Source organism: Phyllobates terribilis, unplaced genomic scaffold (genome assembly GCF_046119375.1).
Source record: "Phyllobates terribilis strain yellow unplaced genomic scaffold, ASM4611937v1 Scaffold_1__5_contigs__length_1240528914, whole genome shotgun sequence".
NCBI lineage: Eukaryota > Metazoa > Chordata > Amphibia > Anura > Dendrobatidae > Phyllobates > Phyllobates terribilis.
In genome coordinates this window covers 598,752,962-598,767,378 of record NW_027362761.1, presented here as the reverse complement: position 1 = coordinate 598,767,378, position 14,417 = coordinate 598,752,962, and the positions used below count along the sequence as shown (strand labels likewise).

At 39.3% G+C, this 14,417-nt stretch overlaps 1 protein-coding gene across 1 annotated transcript; it reads left to right on the top strand.

The window, feature by feature from the left end:
- Positions 1-318: 318 nt before the first annotated feature.
- Positions 319-11,215, top strand: LOC141274846 (uncharacterized). The gene is made up of 3 exons (XM_073686343.1): positions 319-649; positions 2,644-3,378; positions 10,329-11,215. The coding sequence occupies exons 2-3, from the start codon at positions 2,709-2,711 to the stop codon at positions 11,066-11,068; spliced, it is 1,410 nt and encodes a 469-aa protein (XP_073542444.1). The 5' UTR covers positions 319-649; positions 2,644-2,708; the 3' UTR covers positions 11,069-11,215.
- Positions 11,216-14,417: the final 3,202 nt, after the last annotated feature.

The following is a 14,417-nucleotide window of genomic DNA, read 5'->3' as shown; positions in this document are numbered from 1 at the left end:
ACCACCCCGAAGAAGACGAGGACCCCGAAGACGAGGACCCAGAAGACCAACCCGAAGAAGACGAGGACCCCGAAGACGAGGACCCCCGAAGACGACGACCCTGAAGACCAAGAAGATGACCCTGAAGAAGTTGACCAAGAGGACAAAGAAGAGAAGACAAGCACCAAGATACAGAAGAACAAGAGACAGAAAGCCAAGAAGCAGAAATACAAGAAGCTGCAGAACAAAAAGCGGAAGAACATTAAGCATAAGACTAAAAATCAGAGCAAAAGATAATATCTAAATTATAAGCAGAAGATGACTAAGCAGTGTATGGGGGTGAGTCCGTTCCTCCTCGTGGTGCCCCTGGAAAAGACCTGCTGCTGCAGGCCAAACTGAACGCGGACAAATCCTGTTGTAAATCTTTTGTGACGGGCAGAACGAAAGGTGTAATGTCCAACCTTTTATAGATAACAACTACAGGAATGCCTGCCACAAATAAGAATATGATGAAGAAGAAGAAGATGAAGAAGTAGAATATGAAGAATGTAAAAAAAAAGAGTAATACGAAGAAGGTGAAGAAGAAGAAGATGAAGAAGGTGAAGAAGAAGTGGATGAAAAAGATGCTGAAGATGATGAAAGAGAAAGTGTGGGAGAAGTAAAAAAGAAGGTGAAGAGCATGGAAGTAGTGAAACATAAATATATAAAAATACTTAACATAGTCAATATTTCCGTAACTCAGAACGTCTTAAAAAAATATATAAATTCCTGCTATTCCATTTGATTGGGCTAAACCTCTATGCCTTTATTGTCTCCCCCACCTCCCCCAATACATTCTACATTATTCTTAGTTGTTTTCCTTCATGTAGAATTAACCTACAAGGAAAGAAAGGGTTTATTTTCATTCCGATATTTCTGTCCCATTGACTTGCATTGGTTTCCGGTATCGGAATCGGCGATATCCGATACTTTTTCGGTATCGGTTCGATCCAATCCGATCCGATATTTCCCGATATCGGAAGGTATCGCTCAACACTAGGTGTGAGTAAATCTGCCCAACCAGGGGGCCGATCCCAAGAGAGGGGCTGTGTCTTGTGAAGGGCGAGGATCTGTTGCTGGTGCCGTGTATGGAGATTGGAGGTCACTTGCCACCCTCCTGGATTTGACAAGCTAGTCTAAAGGCTGTTGTTGCATCTTTCTTGGCATCGGATTACCTGGTGGCGCCCACGGATTTGTCCCTTTTGTGTGGCGAACTTGCAGACTCTAAGGAATCATATCTATGTTTGGTGTGTTATTCTCCCAATCCCAACAAAGGTTTTTGGATTGTTCACCAACCTGCTGTCCCTGCCTGCTCTGTCAAAGTGGGCATATGGGGAGATGTGTCTGAAGATAAATATTGCAGGTGCATATTAGGCTGTGGCAGGTGTTGAGAAACTGGTAGTGAATCTGCAGGTGTCCGAAACAGTGTGTCTACACGGGCTGGGAGATTCTGCACAGTCAGGACAAGCTCTCCTTGACTCACAGCAAATTGGAAATATCAGGACATTTATCCATGAGCTGAATCTAAGCAGAACATAGGTTATATTGCGAGAAAAACACAATTATGACATTGTTATTTTGGTAATTGTTTTTACACCTTATATTGTGTGGTAAATATAACTTGGCATCATAATCAAACGTGTACAGGTAGTTTTTTCAGGTGTACAGGTATTTTCTTTTGTGTTGCCATTTTTGGAGACTCTTAACGTTCCAATTTTTTGGGTCGATGGAGCTTATATTCTTTGCGGAGCAAGTCAACATTTTTATTCATACAATTTTGAGGTAGATGTCATGTCCCACGACTTGGGAATCATACGGTATTGTATTGTACTGTTGCTTTACTATACGGTAATGTTTGCCTTTTAGACATTTTTTCCTCTCTCTCTCCCTGTAGCCCAGCCCTGATGTAAGCTCTGATGTCAGTATCCCCTCCCTTATTCCTCATTCTGAGTATATCAGCCATGTTTAAAAGTTCATGTCTTAACATCACATTTTTGCTGCCTTGTGGCTATCAAAAAAGTCGCAATTTTTCTGTTTTGAATTTTTTTCTATTTCTGCTGTTTACCAATCGGGTTAATTCATTTAATATTTTGATCAGACTTTTTTAATATATCTATTTTTAGTTGAGGAAAAGGGGTGATTTAGAATTTTTTTTTTTCATTACTTTTTTTTTTTCCTTTTTAACTTATTTATTTGTCCCCATGGGACATGAACCTGTGATCGTCTGATCACTGGTAATATATACAGCAATACTTAACTTTTACTGCATATAGTAAAAATCACAGTGACCTTTGAAGCGCAGCCACAAGCTGAGCTTCAACAGATCTCTGTGATGGCAGGCACTGGGGTCTTCAGTAGGCGTACAGCCAACATAGCATCCCCCCCCCCCCCCCCGATTGCGTTGGGTATTTGCTTTATGAGCGCTCCCCACAGTGGGTTGTGAGCTCCCTGGTGTTCACACGCACAACCCATTTACTATAGAAAAAAACCCTTACGTATGCTCAATTAGAGCAGGATAGATCATCAATATTAATATGCTGGAAAACGTTTTAGTTATTCATATAAAATATTTGTTTTACTGTTCTATGATTTCAAAATATTAAAGTAAACTTTTTTTTTGAGCAGATGACTGTACTAAGAACTTAGAAGAACGCCAATCTCCAGGTTTTAAAGCAGATCATCATGGTATCATGGGTCATACATATGAAGAGTGTGCCATTATCCCAGATATACCCTCAGCCCTTCATACCCGAGATCTTTCTGCTGATGAACAAGTCCTATCTCCTGATTCACAGAAGGCTGTTAAGCAAAATAAAAGTCACAAAAGTCATGATCAACACGAAAGAGCTCACAGAGGAGAGGAGCCGTATTCATGCTCAGAATGTGGAAAATGTTTTACTATGAAACCACAGCTTGCTGCACATTTAAAAACCCACAAGGGAGTGAAATCGTTTTCGTGTGCAGAATGTGGAAAATGTTTTATTCAAAAATCATATCTTTTGACGCATCAAAAAACTCACACAGGGGAGAAGCCATTCTCATGTTCAGAATGTGGGAAATGTTTTATACAAAAATCAACACTTGTTAGACATCTGAGAATCCACACAGGGGAGAGGCCATTTTCATGCTCGGTATGTGGAAAGTGTTTTAACCAAAAGACAATTTTAGATGTACATCAAAAAGCTCACACACGGGAGAAGCAATTTTCATGTCCAGAATGTGAAAAATGTTTTATCCACAAATCAAATCTTTTGCAACATCAAAAAACTCACACAGGGGAGAAGCCGTTCTTCTGTTCAGAATGTGGGAAATTCTTTGTTCGCAAATCTGTTCTTGTGAGACATCTGAGAATTCACAGAGAATAGATGCCATTGTCATGTATCTCAAAAAAGGTCCAATATAACATCTTCATTTACCTGTAAGTAAAGTGGCCATGAATTTGTAGCGACTCTAAATAACATGTGACAAAGGAGAAGAACGACCCCTTGCTACTTAATATTAAAAATATACAATTTTATTTGACAATGAGTCAAAAATAGACATTTACATAGAGAAAAATTAATAAAGAGACAAAGAACCCAATAATGAGGTTGGTAATGCCACCATGTATTATAAATGACCACTAAGTGTTGCACAGGACCACACGGGAGTGTAACCTAAAATTACATAACACTCCTGCTAATAATAAAGGCAGTAAACTATGTCCATATGTGTCCATATGTTAGGGGAACAGGAATATACTGTCACCAATAGCGCACGCCCAACCTGGGTGTCAGCAACACAGTTTGCAAAGGGGTATGCAAAGATCGTTGTATGAAATGTTTATTTACCCGTGGTCCTATGTAATGGTGGCACACCAGGGGTTACGGAGGCAGGTGTATATATAATACACGGTGGCATTAACAACCCCGTTACTGGTTTCTTTGTCTCTTTATTAATTTTTCTGTATGTAATTTCTATTTTTAACTCATTGTCAAATAAAATTGTATATATTTAACATTAAGTAGCAAGGGGTCGTTCTTCTCCTTTCTCTATGTGGAAACTGTTTGAAGTAGGGATGAGTGGATTTATCCCAGTGGAATTGAATTCTCTTGAAAACTTACAAAAATTTCTATTCTCCAGTAAAATATTTAGATTTGAGAGTCCTCAGTGGTTGATACCTTTTAATGGCTAACTGAAAAGATGGTAACAAATTGCAAGCTTTCGAGACTACTCAGGTCTCTTCATCAGGCATACATCTTTTCAGTTAGCCATTAACCCTAGAACGCATACCTGGGGCCTCGCAGGCCCGCCCTGTTAATTGTTTTCTATTTTCTGCAAGATTACTTTAGTTAGAATTTTGAAACTCTAAGGTATTCCTCAGGTATATAGTTGTTTGTCATTTTTGTTTGAGTTATTCCATGTTATTTGCACACGGGCCTAAAAGGCCCCAGGTATGTGAAAAAGTAGATTTTTACGGTCATGCGTTCTAGGGTTAAAAGGTATCAACCACTGAGGACTCTCAAATCTAAATATTTTTCTATCTACTGGCTAACACTGTACAAGAATATATATTTTCCCTATATTCTCCAGTATACAATTTTTGTAGAAAATTACTCGGTCGTGGAAGGTTAGTAAAAGGTGTGAAAACATACGGTGCTTCTTTCTTCACCGGAGCTCCTGACGCCGACTAGTCCTCTGACAATGCTGCACACTTTGTGATGTTACGGCAAGCGTTCCCCATGGCGCATATCGATGTAATAGACCTGGTCAGTGTGTAGAAAACCAACATTCATTTTGAAATAAATAACTTGGATTTGAATTGAATTTCCTTGATAAATCTGAGAGATCAGACAAATTAGAATTTTAGCGGATTTGATCATCTCGAGTTTCAGTACTAATTGGACCTCAAAGCGCTCACAAACGAAAAATATTTTAATCTTCAGAATGTCAGAAATGTTTTATTATCAAATCTATATAAATATAAAGCCGAAAATCTGTGGTAGTCCGTCCATTAAATACAAAACCACGTTTTTCACCAGATTTGAATGAAATTTTGCACGGCCATCTTTAACACCAGACTAAAAATACTGAGAACATTAAAACTCGAAATCTCCTCCTTTCGCGAGATTTGCCCCCCTCCCCTGAATTCAGGCTCTATGGAAATAAAGGAGAAAATGGGGGTCTGTGTGTTGAATGCAAAACCACGGTTTTTGCCCAAAGGGTCTTAAGGATTTAAAGTGACAGCACCCAAAGAATCACTTTTAAAGGGGCAGCAACCATATAGTCGCTAGGGTGGGGCAACCTGATAAGTCGCTCTAAAGTCTGTAATTATAGCAATGGCTGTTGCCGAAGTAACTGGGGCCTCATTTATGAGAATTACCTCACAGTAAGATCGTTCTGATCACCTATAGCCACTGAAGTAGTAACTGGGGCCTCATTTATGAGAATTGTCTCACAGTAAGATCGTTCTGGTTGCCTATAGCAACTAGAATACAGCTTTCAGCATTGAAGCTGCTGAGGTAAAGTGAAAGCCGAGCTCTGATTGGTTGCTGTGGACGACTATAAGAGTCTGACTGTGAGGCGGTTTTCATAACTGAGATTTAAGATCGTTCAGGACGCACATTTTCTGCTTTATATCTATAGATTCACCTAATAGACCTCTGATCAGTGTGAGGTGATTACTAAGGGTCATAATATTAACCCCTTTATCCCCGAGGGTGGTTTGCACGTTAATGACCAGGCCAATTTTTACAATTCTGACCACTGTCCCTTTATGAGGTAATTACTCTGGAACGCTTCAACGGATCTCCCTGATTCTGAGACTGTTTTTTCGTGACATGTTGTACTTCATGATAGTGGTAAAATTTATTCGATATGACTTGCGTTTATTTGTGAAAAAAATCGGAATTTTTATGAAAAATTTTGAAAATTTCACAATTTTTTACAATTTGAATTTTTATGCCCTTAAATCAGAGAGATATGTCACACAAAATAGTTAATCACATTTCCCACATGTCTACTTTACATCAGCACAATTTTGGAACCCAATTTTTTTTTTTATTAGGAAGTTATAAGGGTTAAAAAGTTGACCAGTGATTTCTCATTTTTACAGCAAAATTTACAAAATCATTTTTTTTAGGGACCACATCACATTTGAAGTCACTTTGAGGGATCTCTATGACAGAAAGTATCAAAAAGTGACACCATTCTAAAAACTGCAACCCTTAAAGTGCTCAAAACCACATTCAAGAAGTTTATTAACCCTTCATGTGCTTCACAGCAATTAATCGAATGTGAAAGGAAAAAAATTAACATTTAACTTTTTTTCACTAAAAGTTTAATTTAGGTAGCAAGAGAAATTGGACCTCAAAAGTTGTTGTGCAATTTCTCCTGAGTACGCTGATACCCCATATGTGGGGAGAAAGCCATTGTTTGGGTGCTCGGAAGGGAAGGAGTACCCTTTGACGTTTTCAACGCAAAACTCGCTGGAATTAAGAGGGGACGTCATGTCGCGTTTGGAGAGCCCCTTATGTCTTTAAACAGTGGAAACCCCACACAAGTGACCCCATTTTGGAAACTAGACCCCTTAAGGAACTTATTTAGATGTGTGGTGAGCACTTTGAACCCCCAAGTGTTTCGAAAAAGTTTATAACGTAGAGCCCCACAAAAACAATCTTTTAGCCGCATTTTTTTATTTTCACAAGGGTAACAGGAGAAATTGGACCCGAAAAGTTGTTGTGCAATTTCCCCTGAGTACACTGATATCCCATTTGTTGGAGAAAACTACTGTTTGGGCACACGTCAGGGAAGGGAAGGAGTGACACTTTGGAATGTAGAATTTGATGGAATGGTCTGTGAGCATCATGTCACATTTGCAGAGCCCCTGATGTGCCTAAACAGTGGAAATTCCCAACAAGTGCCCCGTTTTTGGAAACTAGACCCCCCCCCAATGAATTTATCTAGATGTGTGGTGAGCACCTTGAATCCCCAGGTGCTTCACAGAAAATTATAACGTTGACTTGTGAAAATAAAATAAAAAAATCAAATTTTTTCCACAAAAATGTTATTTTAGCCCAAAAATTTTTTTTCACAAGGGTAACAGGAGATAGTGGACCTCAAAATTTGTTGTGCAATTTCTCCTGAGTATGCTGATATCCCATGTGTGGGAGAAAACTACTGTTTGTTCACATGTCAGGGCTCGGAAGGGAAGGAGTGACGTTTTGGAATGCAGACTTTGATGGAATGTTCTGTGGGTGTCATGTCGCATTTGCAGAGCCCCTGATGTGCCTAAACAGTGAAAATGCCCAACAAGTGCCCCCTTTTTGGAACTGATCTACTGATTCCTGATATGTGAATTTTATAATGTAGTGTCATACATCAGTTGTGTAGTGTTCATCAGGTTGTCCTACGTCAGTTGTGTAATGTTCGTCAGGTTGTCATAAGTCATTTGTGTAAGTCAGAAATGAATTTAGTAGTGCATGGAAGTATGGTACCTTTCGAAGCAGTCTTTCATGCACAGGCCAGGTTTGTCGGGGCAGGTGAACCTGAAGACCACCCCGAAGAAGACGAGGACCCTGAAGACCACCCCGAAGAAGACGAGGACCCTGAAGACCACCCCGAAGAAGACGAGGACCCTGAAGACCACCCCGAAGAAGACGAGGACCCTGAAGACCACCCCGAAGAAGACGAGGACCCCGAAGACGAGGACCCAGAAGACCAACCCGAAGAAGACGAGGACCCCGAAGACGAGGACCCCCGAAGACGACGACCCTGAAGACCACCCCGAAGAAGACCAAGAAGATGACCCTGAAGAAGTTGACCAAGAGGACAAAGAAGAGAAGACAAGCACCAAGATACAGAAGAACAAGAGACAGAAAGCCAAGAAGCAGAAATACAAGAAGCTGCAGAACAAAAAGCGGAAGAACATTAAGCATAAGACTAAAAATCAGAGCAAAAGATAATATCTAAATTATAAGCAGAAGATGACTAAGCAGTGTATGGGGGTGAGTCCGTTCCTCCTCATGGTGCCCCTGGAAAAGACCTGCTGCTGCAGGCCAAACTGAACGCGGACAAATCCTGTTGTAAATCTTTTGTGACGGGCAGAACGAAAGGTGTAATGTCCAACCTTTTATAGATAACAACTACAGGAATGCCTGCCACAAATAAGAATATGATGAAGAAGAAGAAGATGAAGAAGTAGAATATGAAGAATGTAAAAAAAAAGAATAATACGAAGAAGGTGAAGAAGAAGAAGATGAAGAAGGTGAAGAAGAAGTGGATGAAAAAGATGCTGAAGATGATGAAAGAGAAAGTGTGGGAGAAGTAAAAAAGAAGGTGAAGAGCATGGAAGTAGTGAAACATAAATATATAAAAATACTTAACATAGTCAATATTTCTGTAACTCAGAACGTCTTAAAAAAATATATAAATTCCTGCTATTCCATTTGATTGGGCTAAACCTCTATGCCTTTATTGTCTCCCCCACCTCCCCCAATACATTCTACATTATTCTTAGTTGTTTTCCTTCATGTAGAATTAACCTACAAGGAAAGAAAGGGTTTATTTTCATTCCGATATTTCTGTCCCATTGACTTGCATTGGTTTCCGGTATCGGAATCGGCGATATCCGATACTTTTTCGGTATCGGTTCGATCCAATCCGATCCGATATTTCCCGATATCGGAAGGTATCGCTCAACACTAGGTGTGAGTAAATCTGCCCAACCAGGGGGCCGATCCCAAGAGAGGGGCTGTGTCTTGTGAAGGGCGAGGATCTGTTGCTGGTGCCGTGTATGGAGATTGGAGGTCACTTGCCACCCTCCTGGATTTGACAAGCTAGTCTAAAGGCTGTTGTTGCATCTTTCTTGGCATCGGATTACCTGGTGGCGCCCACGGATTTGTCCCTTTTGTGTGGCGAACTTGCAGACTCTAAGGAATCATATCTATGTTTGGTGTGTTATTCTCCCAATCCCAACAAAGGTTTTTGGATTGTTCACCAACCTGCTGTCCCTGCCTGCTCTGTCAAAGTGGGCATATGGGGAGATGTGTCTGAAGATAAATATTGCAGGTGCATATTAGGCTGTGGCAGGTGTTGAGAAACTGGTAGTGAATCTGCAGGTGTCCGAAACAGTGTGTCTACACGGGCTGGGAGATTCTGCACAGTCAGGACAAGCTCTCCTTGACTCACAGCAAATTGGAAATATCAGGACATTTATCCATGAGCTGAATCTAAGCAGAACATAGGTTATATTGCGAGAAAAACACAATTATGACATTGTTATTTTGGTAATTGTTTTTACACCTTATATTGTGTGGTAAATATAACTTGGCATCATAATCAAACGTGTACAGGTAGTTTTTTCAGGTGTACAGGTATTTTCTTTTGTGTTGCCATTTTTGGAGACTCTTAACGTTCCAATTTTTTGGGTCGATGGAGCTTATATTCTTTGCGGAGCAAGTCAACATTTTTATTCATACAATTTTGAGGTAGATGTCATGTCCCACGACTTGGGAATCATACGGTATTGTATTGTACTGTTGCTTTACTATACGGTAATGTTTGCCTTTTAGACATTTTTTCCTCTCTCTCTCCCTGTAGCCCAGCCCTGATGTAAGCTCTGATGTCAGTATCCCCTCCCTTATTCCTCATTCTGAGTATATCAGCCATGTTTAAAAGTTCATGTCTTAACATCACATTTTTGCTGCCTTGTGGCTATCAAAAAAGTCGCAATTTTTCTGTTTTGAATTTTTTTCTATTTCTGCTGTTTACCAATCGGGTTAATTCATTTAATATTTTGATCAGACTTTTTTAATATATCTATTTTTAGTTGAGGAAAAGGGGTGATTTAGAATTTTTTTTTTTCATTACTTTTTTTTTTTTCCTTTTTAACTTATTTATTTGTCCCCATGGGACATGAACCTGTGATCGTCTGATCACTGGTAATATATACAGCAATACTTAACTTTTACTGCATATAGTAAAAATCACAGTGACCTTTGAAGCGCAGCCACAAGCTGAGCTTCAACAGATCTCTGTGATGGCAGGCACTGGGGTCTTCAGTAGGCGTACAGCCAACATAGCATCCCCCCCCCCCCCCCGATTGCGTTGGGTATTTGCTTTATGAGCGCTCCCCACAGTGGGTTGTGAGCTCCCTGGTGTTCACACGCACAACCCATTTACTATAGAAAAAAACCCTTACGTATGCTCAATTAGAGCAGGATAGATCATCAATATTAATATGCTGGAAAACGTTTTAGTTATTCATATAAAATATTTGTTTTACTGTTCTATGATTTCAAAATATTAAAGTAAACTTTTTTTTTGAGCAGATGACTGTACTAAGAACTTAGAAGAACGCCAATCTCCAGGTTTTAAAGCAGATCATCATGGTATCATGGGTCATACATATGAAGAGTGTGCCATTATCCCAGATATACCCTCAGCCCTTCATACCCGAGATCTTTCTGCTGATGAACAAGTCCTATCTCCTGATTCACAGAAGGCTGTTAAGCAAAATAAAAGTCACAAAAGTCATGATCAACACGAAAGAGCTCACAGAGGAGAGGAGCCGTATTCATGCTCAGAATGTGGAAAATGTTTTACTATGAAACCACAGCTTGCTGCACATTTAAAAACCCACAAGGGAGTGAAATCGTTTTCGTGTGCAGAATGTGGAAAATGTTTTATTCAAAAATCATATCTTTTGACGCATCAAAAAACTCACACAGGGGAGAAGCCATTCTCATGTTCAGAATGTGGGAAATGTTTTATACAAAAATCAACACTTGTTAGACATCTGAGAATCCACACAGGGGAGAGGCCATTTTCATGCTCGGTATGTGGAAAGTGTTTTAACCAAAAGACAATTTTAGATGTACATCAAAAAGCTCACACACGGGAGAAGCAATTTTCATGTCCAGAATGTGAAAAATGTTTTATCCACAAATCAAATCTTTTGCAACATCAAAAAACTCACACAGGGGAGAAGCCGTTCTTCTGTTCAGAATGTGGGAAATTCTTTGTTCGCAAATCTGTTCTTGTGAGACATCTGAGAATTCACAGAGAATAGATGCCATTGTCATGTATCTCAAAAAAGGTCCAATATAACATCTTCATTTACCTGTAAGTAAAGTGGCCATGAATTTGTAGCGACTCTAAATAACATGTGACAAAGGAGAAGAACGACCCCTTGCTACTTAATATTAAAAATATACAATTTTATTTGACAATGAGTCAAAAATAGACATTTACATAGAGAAAAATTAATAAAGAGACAAAGAACCCAATAATGAGGTTGGTAATGCCACCATGTATTATAAATGACCACTAAGTGTTGCACAGGACCACACGGGAGTGTAACCTAAAATTACATAACACTCCTGCTAATAATAAAGGCAGTAAACTATGTCCATATGTGTCCATATGTTAGGGGAACAGGAATATACTGTCACCAATAGCGCACGCCCAACCTGGGTGTCAGCAACACAGTTTGCAAAGGGGTATGCAAAGATCGTTGTATGAAATGTTTATTTACCCGTGGTCCTATGTAATGGTGGCACACCAGGGGTTACGGAGGCAGGTGTATATATAATACACGGTGGCATTAACAACCCCGTTACTGGTTTCTTTGTCTCTTTATTAATTTTTCTGTATGTAATTTCTATTTTTAACTCATTGTCAAATAAAATTGTATATATTTAACATTAAGTAGCAAGGGGTCGTTCTTCTCCTTTCTCTATGTGGAAACTGTTTGAAGTAGGGATGAGTGGATTTATCCCAGTGGAATTGAATTCTCTTGAAAACTTACAAAAATTTCTATTCTCCAGTAAAATATTTAGATTTGAGAGTCCTCAGTGGTTGATACCTTTTAATGGCTAACTGAAAAGATGGTAACAAATTGCAAGCTTTCGAGACTACTCAGGTCTCTTCATCAGGCATACATCTTTTCAGTTAGCCATTAACCCTAGAACGCATACCTGGGGCCTCGCAGGCCCGCCCTGTTAATTGTTTTCTATTTTCTGCAAGATTACTTTAGTTAGAATTTTGAAACTCTAAGGTATTCCTCAGGTATATAGTTGTTTGTCATTTTTGTTTGAGTTATTCCATGTTATTTGCACACGGGCCTAAAAGGCCCCAGGTATGTGAAAAAGTAGATTTTTACGGTCATGCGTTCTAGGGTTAAAAGGTATCAACCACTGAGGACTCTCAAATCTAAATATTTTTCTATCTACTGGCTAACACTGTACAAGAATATATATTTTCCCTATATTCTCCAGTATACAATTTTTGTAGAAAATTACTCGGTCGTGGAAGGTTAGTAAAAGGTGTGAAAACATACGGTGCTTCTTTCTTCACCGGAGCTCCTGACGCCGACTAGTCCTCTGACAATGCTGCACACTTTGTGATGTTACGGCAAGCGTTCCCCATGGCGCATATCGATGTAATAGACCTGGTCAGTGTGTAGAAAACCAACATTCATTTTGAAATAAATAACTTGGATTTGAATTGAATTTCCTTGATAAATCCGAGAGATCAGACAAATTAGAATTTTAGCGGATTTGATCATCTCGAGTTTCAGTACTAATTGGACCTCAAAGCGCTCACAAACGAAAAATATTTTAATCTTCAGAATGTCAGAAATGTTTTATTATCAAATCTATATAAATATAAAGCCGAAAATCTGTGGTAGTCCGTCCATTAAATACAAAACCACGTTTTTCACCAGATTTGAATGAAATTTTGCACGGCCATCTTTAACACCAGACTAAAAATACTGAGAACATTAAAACTCGAAATCTCCTCCTTTCGCGAGATTTGCCCCCCTCCCCTGAATTCAGGCTCTATGGAAATAAAGGAGAAAATGGGGGTCTGTGTGTTGAATGCAAAACCACGGTTTTTGCCCAAAGGGTCTTAAGGATTTAAAGTGACAGCACCCAAAGAATCACTTTTAAAGGGGCAGCAACCATATAGTCGCTAGGGTGGGGCAACCTGATAAGTCGCTCTAAAGTCTGTAATTATAGCAATGGCTGTTGCCGAAGTAACTGGGGCCTCATTTATGAGAATTACCTCACAGTAAGATCGTTCTGATCACCTATAGCCACTGAAGTAGTAACTGGGGCCTCATTTATGAGAATTGTCTCACAGTAAGATCGTTCTGGTTGCCTATAGCAACTAGAATACAGCTTTCAGCATTGAAGCTGCTGAGGTAAAGTGAAAGCCGAGCTCTGATTGGTTGCTGTGGACGACTATAAGAGTCTGACTGTGAGGCGGTTTTCATAACTGAGATTTAAGATCGTTCAGGACGCACATTTTCTGCTTTATATCTATAGATTCACCTAATAGACCTCTGATCAGTGTGAGGTGATTACTAAGGGTCATAATATTAACCCCTTTATCCCCGAGGGTGGTTTGCACGTTAATGACCAGGCCAATTTTTACAATTCTGACCACTGTCCCTTTATGAGGTAATTACTCTGGAACGCTTCAACGGATCTCCCTGATTCTGAGACTGTTTTTTCGTGACATGTTGTACTTCATGATAGTGGTAAAATTTATTCGATATGACTTGCGTTTATTTGTGAAAAAAATCGGAATTTTTATGAAAAATTTTGAAAATTTCACAATTTTTTACAATTTGAATTTTTATGCCCTTAAATCAGAGAGATATGTCACACAAAATAGTTAATCACATTTCCCACATGTCTACTTTACATCAGCACAATTTTGGAACCCAATTTTTTTTTTTATTAGGAAGTTATAAGGGTTAAAAAGTTGACCAGTGATTTCTCATTTTTACAGCAAAATTTACAAAATCATTTTTTTTAGGGACCACATCACATTTGAAGTCACTTTGAGGGATCTCTATGACAGAAAGTATCAAAAAGTGACACCATTCTAAAAACTGCAACCCTTAAAGTGCTCAAAACCACATTCAAGAAGTTTATTAACCCTTCATGTGCTTCACAGCAATTAATCGAATGTGAAAGGAAAAAAATTAACATTTAACTTTTTTTCACTAAAAGTTTAATTTAGGTAGCAAGAGAAATTGGACCTCAAAAGTTGTTGTGCAATTTCTCCTGAGTACGCTGATACCCCATATGTGGGGAGAAAGCCATTGTTTGGGTGCTCGGAAGGGAAGGAGTACCCTTTGACGTTTTCAACGCAAAACTCGCTGGAATTAAGAGGGGACGTCATGTCGCGTTTGGAGAGCCCCTTATGTCTTTAAACAGTGGAAACCCCACACAAGTGACCCCATTTTGGAAACTAGACCCCTTAAGGAACTTATTTAGATGTGTGGTGAGCACTTTGAACCCCCAAGTGTTTCGAAAAAGTTTATAACGTAGAGCCCCACAAAAACAATCTTTTAGCCGCATTTTTTTATTTTCACAAGGGTAACAGGAGAAATTGGACCCGAAAAG